The sequence below is a fragment of the Balaenoptera acutorostrata genome, chromosome 13 (genome assembly GCF_949987535.1).
Source record: "Balaenoptera acutorostrata chromosome 13, mBalAcu1.1, whole genome shotgun sequence".
NCBI lineage: Eukaryota > Metazoa > Chordata > Mammalia > Artiodactyla > Balaenopteridae > Balaenoptera > Balaenoptera acutorostrata.
This window is the reverse complement of record NC_080076.1, coordinates 70,069,325-70,091,657: the sequence shown is the minus strand read 5'-3', so window position 1 is coordinate 70,091,657 and position 22,333 is coordinate 70,069,325. Positions and strand designations below refer to the sequence as shown.

At 53.8% G+C, this 22,333-nt stretch overlaps 1 protein-coding gene across 1 annotated transcript in view; it reads left to right on the top strand.

Moving 5' to 3' along the window:
- Positions 1–1,352: 1,352 nt before the first annotated feature.
- The window catches only part of MN1 (MN1 proto-oncogene, transcriptional regulator), a 46,986-nt gene continuing 26,005 nt past the window's right edge, over positions 1,353–22,333 (top strand). The window contains exon 1 of the mRNA XM_057527380.1: positions 1,353–6,271. Coding sequence (XP_057383363.1) covers positions 2,518–6,271 — 3,754 coding nt within the window. The 5' untranslated portion in view covers positions 1,353–2,517. The remainder of the gene's footprint in view (positions 6,272–22,333) is intronic.

The window sequence follows — 22,333 nt, the reverse complement described above, 5'->3', positions numbered from 1 at the left end:
ACAGTCTTGGGCGATAAACACTTTCTTTTGTTGGGGGGAAAAGGCATTTTTATACACCATGCTTAATTTTATTTAGATTTAATAGCGATATCAGGGGCACTTCAAAGAAAGTTCCTTTTTCTCCCCTTCTCCTAAGAATGCTGGTCGGCTAGCAAAATCGCCTCGTGCTATTTTATGGCAAGGAAAATTAAAAGCCTGCTCCCCCTTCCTCCCGTACAAACGCTTTAGGGAGGAAAATACACACAGGCAGGCACAGAGAATAAATACTTCCTCTACCCTCCATCACCTCTAACTCCCAACTTCTAATTGCAAGATAGATTGCAGCCTCAGTGGGGATCAGGAAGATCTAAACATTTTAACTAAGATTATTGGGATAAATATTTCATAAAGAGCAGGGCAGATATTAAATTACTCCTATTGATTTTAGTATCACAACCCAATTCCATTCTTTGGGCTCTTCAGTTTAATTGATCTCTTAAGGAGGCCAACCTCGCGCCCCAAGAGGGCCTGGGCCTTGACCGGGGTGCCTGAACTAGGATGCTCCGGCCGGCCAGTGTGGCCCTCTGCGCGCTGGTCTTCTCGGGGCTCCTAACTGCCTCGCCACTCTGGCGCTGGGCTCCTCCGATATGCCCCCCATAAAGTGGCCCAGTGGTTATGGTTCCTCCGGGCGGAAGCCGGCCACTGAGAACCGGGAACCCTAGACAGTGGGGATAGGAAACAATTGTGCGCGCCCCAGTGAGGGAGGCGATCCCTAACTTCGGGGTTCCCCGTCTGCTTTCACCTCCAGGAAAATCCGAGGGCCGGCTAACTTGGGTTCGACAAGTAATCAGACAGCGGTGGAGAGCCGAGGGTTCGCTCCAGCTGAAGCGCAGTCGACACTTGGCGACTTTCCGCGGTGAGTCCAGGATGTTTGCCTGGCGACCCCATTGTCTGAGCGCCCCGCACCGCTTACCGCCCACCTCCCCGCCCCCTACTCACACCGCAGGTCTCACTTCAGTTGGGGGTGGGGAGTTGGGAACTGTGGTGAATGGGAAGGGGGGTGAACAAAGCCAAACTCCCGCCATTCTCTGCCTGCGCCCTCTCCAGACCGATGCGTGGGGAGGCCAGGGTGCGCCCGCAGCGCACTGGCACCGGACCTCGAGGCTGACCGGCGCTGGGGACCCCCGAGCTGGCGAAGTGCGGGTTCGTGGTGGGGGCCTCAGCAGTCAGCACCCAGGACCACCTTAAGAGCGAGCCCCGCCCCGGGCCCGGAGCTCGGGCTGCGCTGATTGGTGCAAATGTAATGGCTGAAATTGATTGCTGAAATGCAAAACTTGTTGCTGCTTCTCCGGGCTCTGGGCGAGAGGCAGACACAGAGAGGGGAGCCGAGACCCTCGGAACGCCCCACGCAGAGCCCCCCCGCCAGCCAGGAGAGGGGTGCGCGGACCCCCCAGAGCTGCCCCCGCCCCCTCCCATTCCGGGCTCCGAGAGCGCAGCCGGAAAGCCTTAGCCTGCTAGCCCAGCGTGGCCCCCAACCCGCGTACGCCCCCCTCCCTGGGTCCGAGGGCGACTTGCAAAGCACCTCGGCGCGGAGGCAGGGAACCCTAGCCTTGGAGAGACCCAACCCCTCGTCTTGCTGCCCGCCCGCGCCTGGAACGGGGTGCGGAGATCCCTGCGAACTCAGAGACCTAACAGCGGAGGACAGAAGCGTCAGGCGGCGGACGTGGCCGCGAAGCGGCGCGCCGGGGTGCAGCGCACCCGCCGCGGAACAGGGGAGCCGCGCCTTCCACCAACCCTCGGTTTCAACCCCGGGCGCCCGCCGCCTCCTCAGCCCCGCTGAGCTCTCGGCTCTGGGACCGGCACCGGTGATGCCGAGCGGAGCCTCCAGTCCTCCGACCCGCTGAAGAAGCAGTAGCCGCTTGCTCGGGCCGACGGGGACTGTGCGAGCGGATTCTGCTTGGCTGAGGCTCGGGCTGCGGAGCGCGGGGACTCCGGGGGGAGGGGGGAGGGACCGCTCGGTCTTTGCCCCGGCGCCAGCCACGGCTTTGAAGGGTCTCCCTGCTTGGCCCCTTAGCAGCTCCGCCACAGACTCCGGGAGGCTTCAGGCAGCGTCCAGGGGCTCCCCACCCAAACCGATCGGACTTAAGAAGGTGATTGCTCTGCTTTCCTTCCCTCCTTCCCGCCTCCTTCCCCCCACTTAACTTTTTGCCTTCAGTCACCCGCAGCTGCGTCCCCTCCCCGCAAACCCACCCGCGGCTGTGCTAACGTCCCGGGGCATGGGCCCCCCAACACGGCTCCTGGAGGCCCCGCGGCGCCGCAAGATGTGAGAGGCCCGCGTCGGGCAGAGCGAGAGCTTCGGGAGAGGAGCTGATAACCCCCAGCCTTCACAAGCCAGGCGAGGTGGCGGTGCGCGCTGCGCCCCCGCGCTGCTGAGCGTCCCGGAGCGCCCAACCCAGGGCCGGAACGAGTAGCTGGCCGGAGGCGCGCCGCGGAGAGCAGGCTGTCATGCCCTATTGATCTCCCCGCCCCCCGCCAAGTATGTTTGGGCTGGACCAATTCGAGCCCCAGATCAACAGCAGGAACGCTGGCCAGGGCGAGAGGAACTTTAACGAGGCCGGACTAAGCATGAACGCCCACTTTAAGGCCCCGGCTTTCCACGCGGGGGGACCCCCTGGCCCCGTGGACCCTGCCATGAGCGGGCTGGGCGAACCCCCGATCTTGGGCATGAACATGGAGCCTTACGGCTTTCACGCGCGTGGCCACTCGGAGTTGCACGCGGGGGGGCTGCAGGCGCAGCCGGTGCACGGATTCTTTGGAGGCCAACAGCCGCACCACGGCCACCCGGGAGGCCACCACCCCCACCAGCATCACCCCCACTTCGGGGGCAACTTCGGCGGGTCGGATCCTGGGGCCTCGTGCCTGCACGGGGGTCGTCTGCTCGGCTACGGCGGCGCGGCCGGCGGCCTGGGCAGCCAGCCGCCCTTCGCCGAGGGTTATGATCACCTGGCGGATAGCCAGGGGCCGGAGAGCTTCGGCCCGCAGCGACCTGGGAACCTCCCGGACTTCCACAGTTCGGGCGCCTCAGGCCACGCCGTGCCTGCCCCATGCTTGCCGCTGGACCAGAGCCCTAACCGAGCCGCCTCCTTCCATGGCCTGCCCGCCTCCAGTGGCTCCGATTCCCACAGTCTGGAGCCCCGGAGGGTGGCGAACCAAGGAGCCGTCGACTCGCTGGAATACAATTACCCGGGCGAGCCGCCCTCGGGACATTTCGACATGTTTTCCCCCTCTGATTCTGAGGGGCAGCTGCCTCATTATGCAGCGGGTCGTCAGGTTCCCGGGGGCTCTTTCCCGGGTGCCTCGGCCATGCCTAGAGCTGCAGGCATGGTGGGCTTGTCCAAAATGCACGCCCAGCAGCAGCAACAGCAGCAGCAGCAGCACGGAGTGTTCTTCGAGAGGTTCGGCGGGACCCGCAAGATGCCCGTGGGTCTGGAGCCTGCAGTAGGCTCCAGGCACCCGTTAATGCAGCCTCCCCAGCAGGCCCCGCCGCCGCCGCCGCCGCAGCAGCCCCCGCAGCAGCCGCCGCCGCCGCCTCCGCAGCAGCAACAGCCGCCGCCGCCGCCGCCGCCGCCTGGGCTTCTGGTCCGGCAAAATTCGTGTCCGCCTGCGCTCCCGCGTCCCCAGCAGGGCGAGGCGGGCACGCCCAGCGGCGGCCTGCAGGACGGGGGCCCCATGCTGCCCAGCCAACACGCGCAGTTCGAGTACCCCATCCACCGGCTGGAGAACCGGAGCATGCACCCTTATTCCGAGCCTGTATTCAACATGCAGCACCCTCCTCCGCAGCAGACGCCCAACCAGCGGCTGCAGCATTTCGACGCACCCCCCTACATGAATGTGGCCAAGAGGCCGCGCTTTGACTTCCCGGGCAGCGCGGGAGTGGATCGCTGCGCTTCGTGGAACGGCAGCATGCACAACGGCGCTCTGGACAACCACCTCTCGCCCTCCGCCTATTCCGGCCTACCCGGCGAGTTCACGCCGCCTGTGCCCGACAGCTTCCCCTCGGGGCCACCCCTGCAGCATCCGGCCCCGGACCACCAGTCCCTGCAGCAGCAGCAGCAGCAGCAGCAACAGCAGCAGCAGCAGCAGCAGCAGCAGCAGCAACAGCAGCAGCAGCGCCAAAACGCGGCCCTCATGATCAAGCAGATGGCGTCGCGGAACCAGCAGCAGCGGCTGCGCCAGCCCAACCTGGCCCAGCTAGGCCACCCCGGGGACGTGGGCCAGGGCGGCCTGGTGCACAGCGGCCCAGTGGGCGGCTTGGCCCAGCCGAACTTTGAGCGCGAAAGCGGCGGCGCGGGCGCCGGGCGCCTGGGCACGTTCGAGCAGCAGGCTCAGCACTTGGCGCAGGAAAGTGCGTGGTTCCCAGGTCCGCACCCGCCGCCGGGTGACTTGCTGCCCCGCCGGATGGGAGGTTCAGGCCTGCCCGCTGACTGCGGCCCGCACGACCCCGGACTGGCGCCGCCCCCTCCGCCCGGTGGCTCGGGGGTGCTGTTCCGGGGCTCTCTGCAGGAGCCGCTGAGGATGCCCGGAGAGGGCCACGTGCCCGCGCTGCCCTCCCCTGGCCTGCAGTTCGGGGGCAGCCTGGCCAGCCTGGGGCAGCTGCAGTCGCCCGGGGCTGGGGTGGGGCTGCCCAGCGCTCCCTCCGAGCGCCGGCCCCAGCCGCCCGATTTCACAGCGCCCGCGCTCGGGGGCCAGCCTGGCTTCCCGTTCGGCGCAGCGAACCGGCAGGCCACGCCGCACAGCGGCCCAGGCGTGAACTCGCCCCCGAGCGCGGGCGGGGGCGGCGGCAGCACTGGCGGCGGCGGCGGCGGGGGCGCATACCCGCCGCAGCCTGATTTCCAGCCCAGCCAGCGCACCTCGGCCAGTAAGCTGGGCGCGCTCTCGCTGGGCTCCTTCAACAAGCCCAGCTCCAAGGACAACCTGTTCGGCCAGAGTTGCCTGGCTGCACTCTCCACCGCCTGCCAGAACATGATCGCCAGCCTCGGGGCCCCCAACCTCAACGTTACCTTCAACAAGAAGAACCCGCCCGAGGGCAAGAGGAAACTGAGCCAGAACGAGACCGACGGCGCGGCCATGGCCAGCAACCCGGGCTCGGATTACTTCCCAGGAGGGACTGCTCCTGGGGCCCCAGGGCCCGGAGGCCAGTCGGGGACCAGTAGCAGCGGCTCCAAAGCCTCTGGGCCGCCCAATCCGCCCGCCCAGGGGGATGGCACCAGCCTCTCCCCCAACTACACCCTGGAATCAACGTCGGGGAACGACGGCAAGCCGGTTCCCGGGGGCGGTGGCCGGGGCCGGGGTCGCAGAAAAAGGGACAGTGGTCACGTGAGCCCCGGGACCTTCTTCGACAAGTACTCGGCAGCGCCGGACAGCGGGGGCGCGCCTGGGGTGAGCCCAGGGCAACAGCAGGCGCCAGCCGTCGGGGGAAGCTCCACAGGCGAGGCGCGCGGGGCGCCTACGCCTCATGAGAAGGCGCTCACGTCGCCTTCGTGGGGGAAGGGGGCCGAGTTGCTCCTGGGGGACCAGCCGGACCTCATGGCGTCCCTGGACGGTGGGGCGAAGTCGGACGGTAGTTCCCCGCACGCGGGCGAGTTCGCCTCGGACGAGGTGAGCACGAGCTACGCCAACGAGGACGAGGTGTCATCCAGCTCCGACAACCCCCCAGCCCTGGCCAAAGCGAGTAGGAGCCCTCTGGTGACAGGCTCGCCCAAACTCCCTCCCCGCGGGTTGGGCGCCGGGGAACATGGACCGAAGGCGCCCCCAGCCCCTCTTGGCCTGGGCATCTTGTCTACCTCTACCTCCACCCCCGATAGCTACGGCGGCGGGGGCACGGGCCATCCCGGCACGCCGGGCCTGGAGCAGGTCCGGACCCCAACGAGCAGCAGCGGTGCACCGCCGCCTGACGAGATCCACCCCCTGGAGATCCTCCAGGCACAGATCCAGCTGCAGAGGCAGCAGTTCAGCATCTCTGAGGACCAGCCCCTGGGGCTCAAGGGTGGCAAGAAGGGTGAGTGTGCTGTGGGGGCTTCTGGTGCGCAGAATGGTGACAGCGAGCTGGGCAGCTGCTGCTCCGAGGCCGTCAAGAGCGCCATGAGCACCATCGATCTGGACTCGCTGATGGCAGAGCACAGCGCCACCTGGTACCTGCCGGCCGACAAGGCTTTGGTGGACGGCGCAGACGAGGACAAGACGCTGGCACCCTGGGAGAAGGCCAAACCCCAGAACCCCAACAGCAAAGAAGGTATATGCACTCATTCCCTGTTCCCTTCTCACCTGGCGGATACCCGCCCCACCCCCAGTGCAGGCCTTAGCTTCTGCCTTGAAGGCTCCATGAAAGGGGAGGGTCCCTTGGGGTCAGGAGGGCGCAGGGCCTTCCTAATGCCCAGCTCAGAGCTGGGTACCCTTCCTTTGGTTACACCAAGGGCTCTGTGGGCAGACCCCTTCCCTCCCCCCAGGTGCTGCCAGGTAGATTCTGGTTCCAGAGGGTGGTAACAACATAGGTGGCAGCCCTTTGGGGATTATTGTAGAGTCCCACCCCCTCAAGTTTTAGCTGAGTTGCTGGGTGCCCAGAGCACTAGGCCCCTTCCCTTTCACACTCAGACCCCCTCCTCACCTTCAACATTCAGGCTCGTTCCACTTTTCAGGAGTTGCGTGCCACCCTCCCCCCCCCTTCCTGGCAGGACACCTGGGAAGTTGTGTTAATGCCTCCCCATCTTTTCCTAGTCAGCCAACCTACAGCTTGAGTTCCCTTCTGTGTGCCAGCATCTTTGGGAAAAAAAGTTACCAGTTCTGGTGTCTGCAGCATCATTCAGAGGCAACGCCTAATTTGACCTTTGTTCCTAATGAATAACTGTTTTGTCTCTTCTTAACTATTAGAGTTTCATTGAAAAACTGGAGACTTGTTGGGATGGTAGGAGGCAGGCAGTCTTCAGAGAGCACCTCCTTGACATTTGATGGGGGGGCCGGGGCTGGAGTGGGGTCTACTTGGCAGAGACCAGACCAATCGGCTAGGGCATCATTTGTGTATGGGGATATGGATATATATTCTTAAGACACAAAGGACCCGCGTTTGTCAGTATCTCGCCTGGCTTTGGTGACAGATGTCCGGTCCCAGTTCTCCTTTGCATTATAAGCACTCTTTCCCCACCAGGCCTGGAGGCCTTTAAGGTGGGTGGGGTGGGGGTCAGTAAATGGACCACCATTGCCGTTAAAATAATAAGTTTTTTTTTTAACCTAAAGTTGACTGGGCTATGGTAGCTATCCATTTTATTTTTTAATGAGGCCTTTTTACGTAACATCATTTCCTACCTCACCGCCTCCCCCCCCACAATTCCTACCTTTTTCTTTTAAATACTCACTGAATTTCCTTGGTTTCACCAGGCTGAGTATTACCATGGAGTCAGTAGCTGGCGATTTAACCGTGTCTTAAAAAAATACACCCCCCATCCTCACCTTCTCTTAAGGTTCTTTTCCTCTGCCTTAGTTTTCCTAGTCCACATCCTGCATCTTGCCATCTCTTGACCCAGGGTTTAAGGTGATGGTAGGTTTAGGAGAAGGGGATGGGGGTGGGAGGAGGGGGAGGGGAAGTGCGGCAGGAGTTGGGTGGCTCAGAACTCCGGGCTTTCACGCCCGCCTGTCCCGCGTAGCTTTCCCGCTTGGGTTTTCTAATTCATGAATGCGGCCTTGCTGCTTTTCTCTTTGTTCGCCTACTGCCCAGCCCGGGACGCCGCTCTCTCATTTGAAGCTGGGTGTTTAGCATGCACAGCAGACGCTGCGGCCAGCATCAGCATTCTCCAGGCTTCTCCCAGGCAAGGCCATAAATTGGTTAGTTTGGGACCCTCCGCTGCCTCTCCCTTTTTTCCCCCCTCCCTCCTTTTTAAAATGGAGTTGGACCCAGCATCCTGTTTGCTCTGCCCCCCTTCTCTTTTATTTTCTTGTACACAACATCTCGGGCCTGCCGATCGATAACTGGTTAGCACAAATCCCAGCCCCTGTCACTTCTACCTGGCTTGGTCTGGCTGCCCCCCCCTTCTCCCATCCCCCCCCTCCCCGCCCCCACAGTAATTAAGACCACATTGGCCAAAATAGGGTGAGAAGAGTTAAAAAGAAAAAAAACCCCACGATTTAGAGAATTAATAAAGAAAAACCAGTAGCGCTTTGCCTGCAAGTTTTTTGAAGGGCCTTAGGTGCAGAGGAATTGGGTGGTTTTAACGAGATTTTTTTTAAGGTGTTGCACTGTTCCCTTCCCAGTCGGACTAATGTTCCTTTGCAGAAAAAAAATGCAGACTGTGAATGAAGAAATGTCATTAAAGAAATGTTTTGTTTTGTTTGTTTCATTATCACAGTCAGACGAAGGAAAATATTTTTTTGGAAACAGATACTAGTCACTTTGGGGTTGATTTCCCCTGTATACTAAACTCAGCCCTCCCCTGCATACGGGAGACGGAAACTTCCTCCAGGGACCCGCTTCGGGGCTGGCCGCCTTAGAAGCCTCGGCAGGGACACCCACTTGACCTCCTTTGTTTTCCACTCTGTGATGTGGGAAGGACAGTTTCCTAGATAAAGCCCCGAATTGAGGTCACTCGCAGCTTCTACAGCCTTGGGGCTGCTAGTTAAGGCTTTATAAGGTATCTGTATATGATTCCTGCTCCCTTACTGGTAGTAAATAAGGATGATTAAACTTTTCATTATGATAACACCCTGCAGCTCCATCTGCACATCTTGTATAAATAGGTACACAGAGCCTTCAACGGGCCCCCGAGCGCCCTGGCTGAAAATCAGAGTGAAGTGCACCACTTTGAAATAGAATTGAGAAAAAAAGAATTGAAAGGAAAGCGTCCTGCTTTTCCATAAACACATGCCCAGGGTCCCATCTGCCATGAAGCAGCTTTGAATATACCTTTTCCAGGTTCCAGCCCCAGCGAGCACTTTCTTTGACCGCCTGCCCCCGCCTTTCAGGCAAAGCCCAATTTTGTAATGATATTTTATTTTGTCACACCATAAAACACGCCAGTACTAATGTGATTAAATATTAACACTGTTTCTGAAATTCTTCGCTCCGATGACAAAATACTAGTCGGTCTTTAACAAAATGATCGTGCTCAGGTTGGAGAGAACGAATAAGTCTTTAGAACTGCACAAGCTGTGTAGCCACTGGGACGTGCCCGGATTGTCTTATGGGGTTTAGATGTCCTTTGGAGGGGAGGGAAGTCTACTGGCAAGTAACACTTCTCACAAAGTCTAGGCCAGAATCACATGTGATGATGATTTTTTTTTAACCAGGAAAGTAAGCCTCTCCAAATTATGCTTCCTCTGACTTCTTAACCTGCCAAACAACTCTTATATCATAAAGCTCTACGTCTCATCATGAGATTCTGTTTGCACAAAGTTGGGGTGGGGGAAGGGTGAGGTTGTGCAAAGGGAAAAAAAAGCACAACAACCAAAAAACCAGCCTGAGTTTGGGCCTATTCAGACATCTATTAAATCAGTGAGGATCACATAAATTTGAAATTAGTTTGCAAAATCATCCACCTATCTTTGTAATAGCTGTGTGGCTATGGAGGAATTTCAAAACAGAGAAAGAGAAATAATGATAGTTTGTAGATAAAGGATATTAAGCCTAAAAAAGTATGTCCCCCGCCCCCACCCCCGGCCCCTTACAATTTTCAAAACTTGAATTAACTGTATTCCCATAATAAGTTTACCATTGCCAAACTTCTATTCCGTTGGTTGTTCTCTATCTTGAAATCCAGAGATGTCTAGAAACGCTCTCACACACAGTGAAACGGGAGAGGTCTCCGTCTACACTTTTGCATGCAATTCTGCCGTTTTTGGAGGTATGATATTTTTACAGTGATGCGGGAGAAATTTTTGGAATTTCATGCTTCTCTCAGTGTTCCAGTCGGAACACAGTAAGCAGTGCTAAGAAATACTAGTCAGGCAGGATTTGAACATTGAATTTCCTTAGACATGGGGCAGGCTTGGGGTAAGAGCGGGAGGGCTCCTAGTGCTGTTTTTCTGAGTCATTTCCCTCACTCCTTACACCGTGGAGAGAATTTTTAAGGCTCCCTCAAAGTGGTTTTGGGAAGGCAAGGAGCCTCTTACTCCTGTTTCCCCCAAAAATCACCCAGCACGGGTTGCATGCCTTCATGTGATTTTTGCAGCATCCGGAAGATGTAACCCAAAACTTCGCAGGTGTTAATCAGGGGTAATGTAAACAGATAGGAGCCCCCTTTGTGCAGCTGACGGTCTGGGCCTGCCTGCTCCCTGGCTAGTCCGGGACATACTACTACTCTTCTTTGGTGCTTGTTCAATATTTCATGGTTGTAATAAACCTGTCTTCTTTGCCCGCATCCTGACATAAAATCCCCACCTAGCACACATCTGCAATTATACATTTCTACTAAATATTAATAAAGGACAAGGATTTCTAAGGGCCTGAAGCTTATTGGTGTTGAACTTATGGTTTCTGCCACTGGATTTTTCTGGCTGTTTTGATTTTAAATAGCCTCTGCCTTCTAATATGTAATATATACTTATATATTCTCCTATATATATATCTATACAATATTTGTAGATTGAAGGCATTTTCTCAGGATAGCTTTCTTTAGTTTTCTTAATTTAAATCTAAATTCATTTAGATTTCTTGTGAGGCCCCTTCAGACCGGAAGTAAGAGACTGTTGCAATGTATTTCTATTTTATTGAGATTTCTAGGGAAGGAGTGAGGGTTGGTTAATCTAATTTCTCCTTCTAGAATGAAATTCTGTGATTCCTGATATGATTTTGTTTGCCTGACAGAGGTATTTAAATTTCCAAAAAAAATCTTAATAGGTCCTGAAAATACGGCTGCCCTTGCCAAGAAGTTACTTGATACTCTGTGCTGATATAAAATATACATCTTTAATAAACAGTCCAGGAGGACCAGGTGAAATTAGAGGAGGGAAATTCTTCCCACTCTGGAAGGGCAAACTTGAGTGTATCCTTGGGATTTCACAGGATCTCCTGAACTCACTCCATGCTGGAAGCTTTAGCAAAATCACCTTTCTGTCCACTTGAGTGACAATAACCTTGGGTCGTGTTCTTTGCCCAGGGAGTGATCTGCTTTGCCGAAAGCATTTAGGAGATAAATATTTCTAGTTAGGAATACTGTATTTGCCTTGGTTTGGTTAATTTTAGAGATTAAAAGTCTATAGCTTTATGTAATAGGATCAAATGTCCGGGGAGTGTGTAAGGGCAAGTAGGCCTCCCAAGCACACTGCAATATAAAAACACCAAACCTCTTGTGCCAGAGGGGACCTGAATCTATTGGGGGGGTCCCCTGTAACTAGTGGGTGCACCTTGTATTCTTCCCTCGATGCCCCTCTGCTTGTTCCACCCAAGTCTTCAGTCTGGAAGGGCTGGAATAACCCAGCTTCATCGTTTTGACTCAAGTCAGATTTTGACTTGCCCAGCGATGTGTTTGTTTTAGGATGATGTCTATTTTTAGGCGTGTCTTGGGTGGACAGATTTGAGTGTGGGTTTTGATTGCTAGTAGCGGACATGTTGATACATACATGAGTACATGATTGAGAAGAGAGACATTTGGGGGAAAATTTTCAAGTTTCCTTGCCTTCTGGTACACCCTGGAGCCCAGCAAAGTGGTCTGGGGGCTGGCTTGAAAGAGTGTGGTTGAGGTGCGATGTCCGGTCTGGGTCTATCTGCAGCCCACAGGAGGAGAGCAGGGCCCATGCAATTCAGCGTGGGAAGGAGCCCCCCCCCCAAACCCCTCACCCCACCCCAGCGTACGCACATATACATATGCATGGCCAAGTGTATTTCCATCAAATCATCCAGCTACTCCTTTAGTTTACCGTTAATCTGCTTTCCGAAAGCAGAGTTGGGGGGCGCGCGGTGGCAGGGAGAGAAACTAAACCTTCAGTCTCTTTGGCCTTAGCTGACAGGTTCTGATTCTGTAAAGGACTGAATGAGCGCAAGTCCTAAAAATAGAGGAGGATTTTGAAGATCCTAATTATGAAATCTCGGCCTCCCGGGCCTCCTGGGCTGGGGGTGACTTTGATCTGGAGTATTTCGGTAGCAGACGTACGTCGCCCCTTGCTGAGTTTTGCGCGTGGAGGTGTCTCTCTGTCTGAGTTCAGCTAACACCACTCTCCAGCCGGGAGAGGAATCTTTGAATCGGTGCCCACCCACCCCTCCCCCACGCCCCCTCCCAGTTGTGGGAAGCGGGCGCTGCTTCTCATTTATGGAAATTCCTCTCCTTTATTGTAATCTTTTGGTACCAACGACTTGGCGGAGAGGACGGTGGGCTTTTGAATTAGTCACAGCTTTGCCTTCAGGGACCCTCTGTGTCCTGGTGCACAGCAGCTCAGCCGATGGTCTCCTCAACTCATGAATGGGACCGGAAGGAAGAGATGGCTCCGGGACCCCGGCACATCGCGTTTTGCTGGTTGGGTCGCCCAGTGCCGAGGCGGCCCTGATCATTTTCTGCCATCTTCCAGTGACACGACAACACACATCCACACGCAGCCTCACGGGGCCATCAGTGACTTTAGGGTGTGGGTAAGAAGCTACGCCATGGATGTGCACTTCAGGGGCCCAGAACCCCCAGCTTATTTTGTGACCGGGATGGAAAAGCAGAGTTAAGTTTAATATACTTGAACGAGGAGGGGCGTTTGAGAGCCATCATTCTCACGGGGGGGTAATTATTGCAGGACTCCGAGGCCTGCTTTGTTTGCTGGCTTGCATTTTAATCAGCGGCCTCTGAGGTTTGGGAAGCAAGTGGAGGGTCTGCTCCCAACATGGTGTTTGCCCAGAAAGGACGCGGGGTGTGGAGTGGCGGAGAGGCTTCCCAGCATCGTGAAATCCAAGGGGCTCTTTCTGGGCCCGACAGCTTCAAGTTTTGGCCCCGCAAGACCACTTCGAACTGGCATCCCTGATACCTACTACTGGGGGGTCCATCGTAGCCCCAGCATCCCAAATTCTCATTTTCCTTCTTGGCTGAGAAAGCTGGTAGGTTTTCATCACCTCCACATCCTCACCAAGCAGGATCACAGGGAGAACTTTATAGTGGTCGTGTGCTGATCCTTTCACGATTTATGCATCATCATAAGGACCCAAATGCCCTTTAAACATAACGGTAATTGAATTTAACAGTTTGGAGGTCTTAACGCATTCATGATAACAAATTGGCTCTCTGAATGTCCCAGAAGGAACATCTTATGTGGGATAGACTTTTCCCCGAAGAGGGGGAACCTCCAATAAACATCCCAGCACAAACTCACATGGTAGGGGGAAAGCAGGTTTTTATGTTCTGGTCATTAAAGCTCAGGGGTCCAGCGAACTCAGCTCGCCCCACTTCCTCTGTAGCTGGTAGGATGGATTGTGTGACCCAAAGGCTCTGTCTTCTTCCTGTCTTTGACATCTCTGGGGAAGATCTTGGACTCTTCATGGAACGATTGGCCCTGGGATTCCGATTCTTAGGAGAGATCTCTGATTTTCTGGGTCTCAGTATGACTTACCTCTGCTAGTGTTCAGTTTAAGTGAATCAGGTGTGTCGGAAAATGATTTAGGAAAACAAGGAGACCCTTCTGTGAAGGCATCTTTGGGGCCCACTGACGCGGATGGTCTTTGGAAAGTTGGAGGGAACCAGCTCTTGTTTTTATCCTGCATGTGTCAAAACCCCCCTCCAGGGTGACTCAGAAATAGATGACATTGTCATGCCTTCAGAGGAGATGCGGACTAACTTGGGTGCTGAGACCCTTCTGGGCCTTACCCAACCCTGCTCCCTCTTCCAGCAGACCATCTTCTGAGAACTAAGTGGCCCGGAGATGCAATCTGAGGACTTAAGATAAGTTTTCCCTTCTAATTGCTGATGATAATTTAAAGAGTGTTTGGGCACGAAGGTTTCATTTGCTCTCAGAGCTTGGGTCAACACTTTCACTGGAATGGGGTGGGCTTGCGCCTTTCTGGCACAGCTGGCTTTGCCTGGTATGACTGGAGGAATCTGTCTGCCCCCAATTTGAGAGCCCCATTGGTCGTGCTCCTGGTCGTATTTGGGAGCTCCTGCAATGAGAGAAGACACACACACACACACACACACACACACGCACACGCACTTGTACACAACACACACACACACACACCCTGCCCCCTGTTCATCCAATCATCCAGGGCAGGGTGAGATGTGGAAAATATATGACCCTTTAAAGTTACCATGAAGCAGTGTTTTTCAGATGCCCTTGGATCTGGGAACACAAGTATTGTTGAGTGATTGGCAACGACCACCAGGAATAAAATACTTCTGAGGGACCATCTTATGATCAGAGAAGGGTTGGGGCAGTCGGCAGAAAACATAGCCTGCTTTGAAATCCCCAGAGCTCAGCCTTCCAGAGAAAGCCAGGCTTGGTTGAGAGTTCACTGGGAAGTAAGCGGTTTCTACCCTGACCGCATGGGCTGTTGGAAAAGTCCTTGAAATTCAAGGGCCTGAGTCCTGATGTGGACACTCTGTCCTTTCCTCTGAGCCGAAAGGCAGAGAGAGAAACAGCCCCAGTTAGGAAGACTGGATGGAGATGGGGGTGCAGTTTATTTTCTCCGGGGGCGGGGGCAGGTGATCAAGGGATGGTTGGAGAGGGGAGAAGTGTGTCCCTATGAGTCGAAATGTTATTTACTGACACGGGGTTTAGGAGTGGAAAATAATTTGTAAGTGTGGAAGTCATTTTTAATAACACCTCCCGGGCGAGGCTGGGGGTGAGGAAATTGCTTGGGGGCTGGTGTTGGCCATCATAAAGGAAAGAAAGTTCTTGGCTCAGCTCTCCCTGCTGGGCCTGGGGCTTCCACGTGACCGCAGATATATGGGGGAAATAGATGTGGGGAACCCAGCCTAGGGCTGATGACCACGTCGTGGGTCTCTTAGCTGTCAGAGCCCCTTTCTGTGTAGTTAGTGGCCAAGCTAGCCATGCGGGGCCGGGGTGTGGGGCGCGGGGATGAAGACCCAGATGGGCCCTGGGTGGATCAAGCCTCATAATGTGGCTGTGGCTAACTTCTCCTGCAGAGAAGCTGGTCCCACGAGGCCTGCTGCGGAAGCATCGAGTTTCACAGATGCACCCAGATCTTTCCATAAAAGAGGGACGATGGGGGGGGGGGAAAGGAGTGACCTTTTCCCTGGTGACCCCATAAAGTGACCACTGATGCTTCTCTCCCAGCACTGAGCCTCTTTAGGGATAATCTTGCCTATTACAGACCTTGCAGGCAGGTCCCACTGTCTTAAAACGCAAGCAGTGCCCTCCCACACAATACATACATTTTTTTTCCATTTTCTGAATGGTGGGCAAAAAGGGAAGGCAAGTAAATGACAAATTCAGCAAGAGGAAGATTTCCCTGACTCGAGATAAGCCAAGTGTGGAAAGGAGCTGGATGAATTAGAGGTTCACTTTCCTCCCCTTCAGGGGACCCACGGTCCAGCCATCAGCAGGCCTAATTGGCTCAAAGCAAATTGACCATTTTCATCTCCTGCGATGTAACTTTTGGTGGTGGTTTAGTATTTGAGGGGAGGGAGGCTGTGGACCAAAATTTGGCTTTTTTAAACAGGAGCAATTTCACGATCCTTATGCCGTGACTATTTCTAAATTGTCTGGGCATAAAGCTCTGGATGCCTTTTGCCGGTTTCTGCTTGTGCATGCAGGCATGCGCACCCCTACTCGAGTATACACATGAGCGCACACACACACACACACACATGAACACACGCAGGCCTGAGAAGTCTTAATAAGAAATGAAAAAATAAATTAATTTTTTCCCCAAGAAGCAGCTCATGCGAAGTTTTGGCCCTGTTCAGTTTTAAGTAGAAGCTTATTGATCTCCGTGTGGTCAATTTTTGCCGAATTTGTAATCCTGTTAGGCCTCCAGGAGAGGCGTGATTAATTTACTTGTACATTTCACTATTTGGGGTCAGTTTAGTTAATAAGCATTTATTTTGTGCTCAGTGTGTGTGAAGCATTTTGCCGGGATTAGAAGTGTGTGTGTGTATGTGTGTGTGTGTGACCGTGTGCACTAATGGGCCCCCTTGGCCGTCACGGAATAAAGGCCCCCAGTTGAGGTTCCCACCACTTCCTCAGGACAGGAAGGGAGGGCGAGGCCCCTCCAAGCATCACTTGTCTGGGAGGAGGGAGGAAAAGCCCAATCCAACAAACTCAGCCCCCCAGAGCCTTGGAGACGGCCAAAGAACATCGGCTTCCTTCTGGTGTCTTGGTCCCCGGAAAGTTTTCAAGCATTAATTCTTAATTGACTGGGAGCTGAGCACAGACGTGGAGAAGAGTAAAGAATCTTAAACCTCTCTGGGGCACCTTCCATGCTGCTTCTTGACAAACAGTGGTGCTGGGTGTTTGTGCGTGTGTGTGTGTGTGTGTGTGTGTGTGTGTGTGTGTAACTTTTAAAGAAATGCGTGGTTTGACTTCCAAAGAAGGAAGAAAAAGTATGCGTAAGTCTCGAAAGCTGGGAAAAAGAAAACCAGAGCAAAACAGCCCTCAGCTTTGGCCTTTCCGAACACCGAGTCTCAGAAGGGGAGAGTGTGTCATTCTTGATGGTGCGAGCTCTTTAGCCAGGCATCTCTGGGTACACCCCCTCCCTTTCTTCCTGGGCTCCCTACAGCCTTCCTGTCTCTCTGTCTCTGGATGATGGGTTAAAATTCCACTTTTATTATTATTTTTTAAAAGACAGATTTTGGCTTAACAATTGTAGAGCAAATGGGTTTCCTGAGCCACCCTCCCCTCCCCAGTTGCTTAATTCCTTGAACATCAGTTTCTACTGAGTCCTTGCCTTTGCAGAGCGAGGGCTGGACAGGAGTATTTTCGGCGCTGAGCCAGCCTGAAATGAACTTGAGGCGCTGGGAAAACAGGCATTTGGAGAGATGAGGATACAATTTCTTTTTTTATGTGGGCCCGTTAAAGTCTAATGGACATCGGTCTGGCCTTAAATTTGGAGAGGGTCTTTATCTAACCCTTAAAACCAGAATCGTTTCCGGTAATTATGACACCCCTGGCTAGACCACTAAATCTTCCAGCAGCTTGTCTGGAAGGAGGTGGCGAGGTGGGAGGAACAGAGGGGCACACCTGTTACCTGTATCAGCTATAATTATGACATTTCTGGGCTCCTGGTTTGAAAGGGAGAATTTATGGACTGAGCTTTGCCCGAAGAGAGTGGCCCAAGGCGTTCTGGCTCATGGCAGCGAAATCACACCGAGGGGCCCCACGCTCGGTGTCCATCACAGCCCTTGCATTTCCTTAATGAATTAATTTAGCTCCCTGACATTTGGTATTAAGTAAGTAGTTATTTTGGAAATCCAAGAGAGAAAGAGCTGGAAGACTTTTTTAAAAAAAAACAAAAACAAAAAACAACTTTTTGGAAAAAAGAAAAAGTATTGCATTTTGAAGTTGGAGACCACTGGGCATTCAGGCATGTGCTACTGTTGGGGGAACCCGTTTGGTGGGACGTGGCAAGGACGTGGCAAAACCGCCCGGCCCCATCCCCGCCTGTGTTTTTGCTTCTCTACGAAGGGGACTTTTCCATTGTTAAAGCCGCTGGAGGCCGCAACACCCAAGCTCCCTGCAGTTTGTTTGGAAGTATTGTTTAGATTATTCTCACTTTTCAAATTGAGAGAAACTTAGTTTAATGGGAAAATAGCAGTATTGCTATCTTGGTGTGTTTGCTTTAGTGTTTAAAAATAGTTTGTTTTCATATCCTGAATTTCATCCTTTCCTTGTTTGCTTGTTTGATGGAAACCCGTGAGTGTGTGTGTGTGTGTGTGTGTGTGTGTGTGTTCGGGGTGGATACACACGCAGGCAGTCAAATGGTTGCAATCATGCAGCCAAAAATCGGTTGCAATTTGAAAGCTGGCTAAAGGGACCCAGAGCGCTTGCTTTTAACTTAAACCATCTCGTCCCTTCCTCTCCCATCAGCCCACCACTCCCAACCCCCTCAGCAATATTTATTTCTTCCTTAAAAAAAGGAATGCCGGGCCTGTTTGCTGAGGTCCCTGTTGGAATAGATTTTCAGGGGTTATGTATTAAATGTGTCTGAGGGTGATTTCAGCCCTCAGCCTGGTCGTCCCACTACTAATGGTAGTAGGGCCTATTATAGAGAGGCAAAGAATATTGTAAATGGCTTATGCAGAAAAACCATTTAGATAAAAATGCAATTTTCCCTTCTGCATAGAGTGCTAAGAATTAATAGCATATTCTTTCTAAATGGGTATTTTTATATTATATTTTCCTCCTAATGAAATTCTTTTCCCAAACAGGAACATGTTTCATTTTAAACTTTAGAGTAAAATTGATCTGTTTTTAAGCCTGCAAAAACTAGTGTCCCAGTTTTCAGTAGGCCCCTTCCCTCCCTACTCTGTGCGCAAGATTTTTGAAGTTAGATCCTGCAGAGGATGGAATGGTGATTCTGTCTCTTCCCTGTCCATGTTAAGTTAAGGCTGAGAACAGGGAGAGGGGCTGGGTTCGCCCACATTTTGGTTTTTCTCGTCCTTCTTCCTGGGGTGGGTTTGGGAGGGTTTGATGGCTTCCACAAATAGAGAAACTGGTCTTGAAATTTGAACTGTCTGTGTTTGGTGCCCCTCAACCCCTCACCTTCCTGGGTAGGAGGCTCACCTCTCTTGCCCCAGGGAATTCCCCATCATCCTCTTGGTGCGTCCCTTTCTCCCCTGCTTTTTCATTGCTTCAGAGGAAGCCTGGGTGCTCACTGCCTGCTCCCCTTTATGTGACAGCTGTGTAAGAGGATGCTTTTAGCCCCAGAGCACCCACCAAGGGGCAGTTCTGTGGGTCAGCTCTCTGCCAGGGCCTCTGTGGCCATTTTGGGAGGAGTGGAAATTCAGAACTTCTTAGAAGGCCTACTTTGTGCATTCCAGCAGATATTTGCGGCAGCATTGCTGTGGAAAGTCTTTGAGAGCTTATTTTGCCGGCTGCCATGGGCCACTGTCTGCTGACCCAATTTTTCCTGCCAGGGTGTGCGTATGTGGAGATACTGGGTAGATTTGTGTTGGCAACTGAGATGTCCATACGTGACGGAGGGTGAAGCTGCAGTGTCACGGTAGATGGATATCCTGGAAAATATGCTTGTAATTTTCACTATTGAAATAGCATGAAGGTGAACGTTTAGGCAAAATTATAGAATGGGAAAAAAACTTCTCTCATTTTTGTGCCCCTTTTCCACAACGTTTTCCAGCCGAGAGATCCAAGGCCCAGAGAGGGCAAGCAACTCAGCCAAGGTCACACAGCACAGCTGCACAGCAAGGATTGCACTATAGCTGAACTTCAGCCTTGACCTTGCCTTACTGCCTCTTGACCCCTCACCTGGGAACTAGGATCTGATTTTGCTGAGCCTGTGCACACCAGGGTCCAGGTCTTCTCAAACCAGAAGTTTCCAAACCTTTTGTAGGAAGCACCAATGTAGGACACACATTCCTGATAACAGCAGCACTGTTCCCCTTCCTCTTTCAGAGCTACAGGAGGTATAGGTTGTATAGGAGATGATTCTTGACCTTGGGGAAGCCACAGTAGCACCAGATCCTGCCAGATGGGTGGTCTAGATTTCAGGCCTGGCTCTTTGACTCTTCTGAGCTATGTGCCTATCACCTCTTCAGTGCTCCCAGCTTGGTTTCCTCATAAAATTGAAAAAAGGAAAAAAAAAAAAAAATAGTGCATATCTCATGGAAGTATTATGAAGACTAAATGGGATGATTTTAGCTAAATAGGACTAAATAGGATGATTATAATGATGTGGTTAAGAGCACAGGCTCTGGTAGATTACTTGGGTTCAAACCCAAGCAACTCCACTTCCTAGCTGTGTGACCTTGGGTAGGCTACTGAACTTCTCTGTGCTTCCATTTCCTCATCAGGGAAAGAGGATAATAGTTCATACCTCGTGGGTGGCGGGGTGGTGGGGGAGGATTCGGTGAGTTAATATATGCCTGAGTAGATGCTCAGAAGACTGCCCAACAATGAGGAAGCACTGTGCCAGCATCAGCTTTTATTAACCTCCTGCTGTATGCCCGGTGTTTCATTTGTAGTGTCATATGACCCTTCGAAGTGCAGGATGGTGTTGCTGCCAGCGTTTGTCCCGTCTTAGGGGCGAGGAGGTGAATAGCAGAGAGGCCATGTGACTTGTCCTGGGCTATGGAGTCGTGCCGGCTGGAGGGGAGCCACGCCAGCCTGTACATCAGGCCCTTAGCACGGGGCCCGGCGCCCGGGGCCATGCTCAGTCCATGTTACACGGCCTAGGGCAGGGCTGGGCTGGAACCTGCTGCCCCTGCAGCAGCTGTCTGAGGCCTCACTGTCAGACCCTGTCCTTGTGGGGGGCAGTCAGACCGCGTGCGGACCTCGGTCAGCTGGCCCCAGCCTGATGCGGGCAGCCATGGTGAGGCCCGGGTCCCTGGCGGTGGGATGGCAATGCTCTGGTATTTTTCTTTCACTTGACAGCTCTCCTAGGCTCTGAAGGAACAGTTTTCTGATACACATGAGGAAGGGTCAGCCTTCTCGTGGAAGGAATCTGTGAAATGAGCTGACCCACGGCCCGCGGGCACTTTGATAGGAGCCTGTGCCAGCCGTAAACAATCTGGGAGCTGGCAATAAACAAGTTAGACCCCCGTGTCTGGCACCTCAGGTGGGGCTTCAGGAACCTGGCAGGCTCGGGCTAAACAGGAAGAGAGCAAGCACAAGAGAAAGAGAGGGAGAGAGAGAGAGAGAGAATGCGCCAGGGAGTGAGTGAGCGAGGTCCCTGGTCCAGGTGAGGGTGGGAGGGCTTAGCTGTCACACGGGCCTGGGTTCGAATCCCAGCTCTGCTACTTGGGTGCTGTGTGACCTTGGGCAGGTGAATCACAGGTTACAGGACCCACAACACAGGTGTAATCCCTGTGCCCCTCTCAGAGGGTTGCTGAGCCCTGTGCTCTAGGGGCAGCAAGCAGCAGGGTAGGTTGGTGAGAGCAAGGGCTTTGGAATCAGCTGGAGGGGAGTCATTCTTTGTTCCCACAAGGGACCCTCGGCCATGTCCCAGCACCTCTCCCAGCCTCAGTGTCTTCAGTGGCAAACTGGGGAGAGTAACACCACTCCCTGAGGGCCCTGGCCGTGGTCCTTACCCTGGGGTGATGTAACCTCCCAGAGGATGCTTGCCAGTGTCTAGAGACATTTTTGGTTGCCACAACTGCAGGGAAGGAGGGCACTGCTGGCATTAGGGTAGAGTCCAGGGTTGCTGCTAAACATCCTACAGCACACAGGGGCCGTCCTCACTCCACCTCCTCCCCGACAAAGAATTATCCAGCCCCAAATGCCAAAAGTGCCAAGGCTGAGAATCCCTGAACTACAGTGAGAGATTGAGGTGAGGCTCAAAATAATACTGAAAGCATGGTAGTATGCTAAGTCTGAATGCAAAATGCCCGGCATATTTATTCATTCAACAAACGCGTATCAAGCACTTACCGTGCGGCAATGCTGTTCTAGGTGCCAAGATGCAGTGGGGAACCAGAGAGACAAAAGCTCCTGCCCTCACGGAGCTTACATTCTAGGGGAGGGGACAGACCGACAGACAAACAACAAACAAGAAGAATGTCACAGGGTGGGCAGGGCTGCCAACAGAGAATCAGAAGGGGACGGGCACGAGAGGTTCTAGACGGGGCCACCAGGGAGGCCTCTGTGAGGTGGTGATGGTTAAGCTGAGCCCTGAACGATGAGGACTCAGCCAGTGGTGTGCTGGTAGCCGTTCAACAACTGGCTCTCCAGGGAGGGGGAAAGTTCGGCTTAGAGCATTTGCCGATTCCCGTGGTGTAAATACTCCCACCATGGCCCATGTCAAGCTGTAATGTCAGCTGTCAGCCGGCTTGCAGAATTCCTGAATATTTAACAATAGGTTCCCACACCCTAGAGCCAGTCTGGTCCAGCTCTGCAGGAAGGGTGTTCCAGACAAGGGGAGAGCAGGAGCCCTGAGGCAGGACTGAGCTGGCAAGTTCCAGGAACAGGAAGGGGTTGCGTGGGGGGAGAGCCTGTCCAAGCAGGAGGGGCCGGACCACTCAGGGCTTGTCATCACACTCAAGTCAGGAGGGTGGGTTTGATTCTAAGTATGATGGGGGGGGGGCAGGGGAGGGCCTTGGGCACAAGAGGGATGGGACCTCACGGCACATAGTAGATGTGTGATTAATGGTGGTTGCATCTGAGCCCAGAGTAGCTGAGAAATGTGTTTCCCTTCTCTTCCTTCCTGGCTGGCCCCTTCTGAGGAGGCAGAAACTCTCTTCCAGTAGTTTGGCAGCACCCGGGCCGG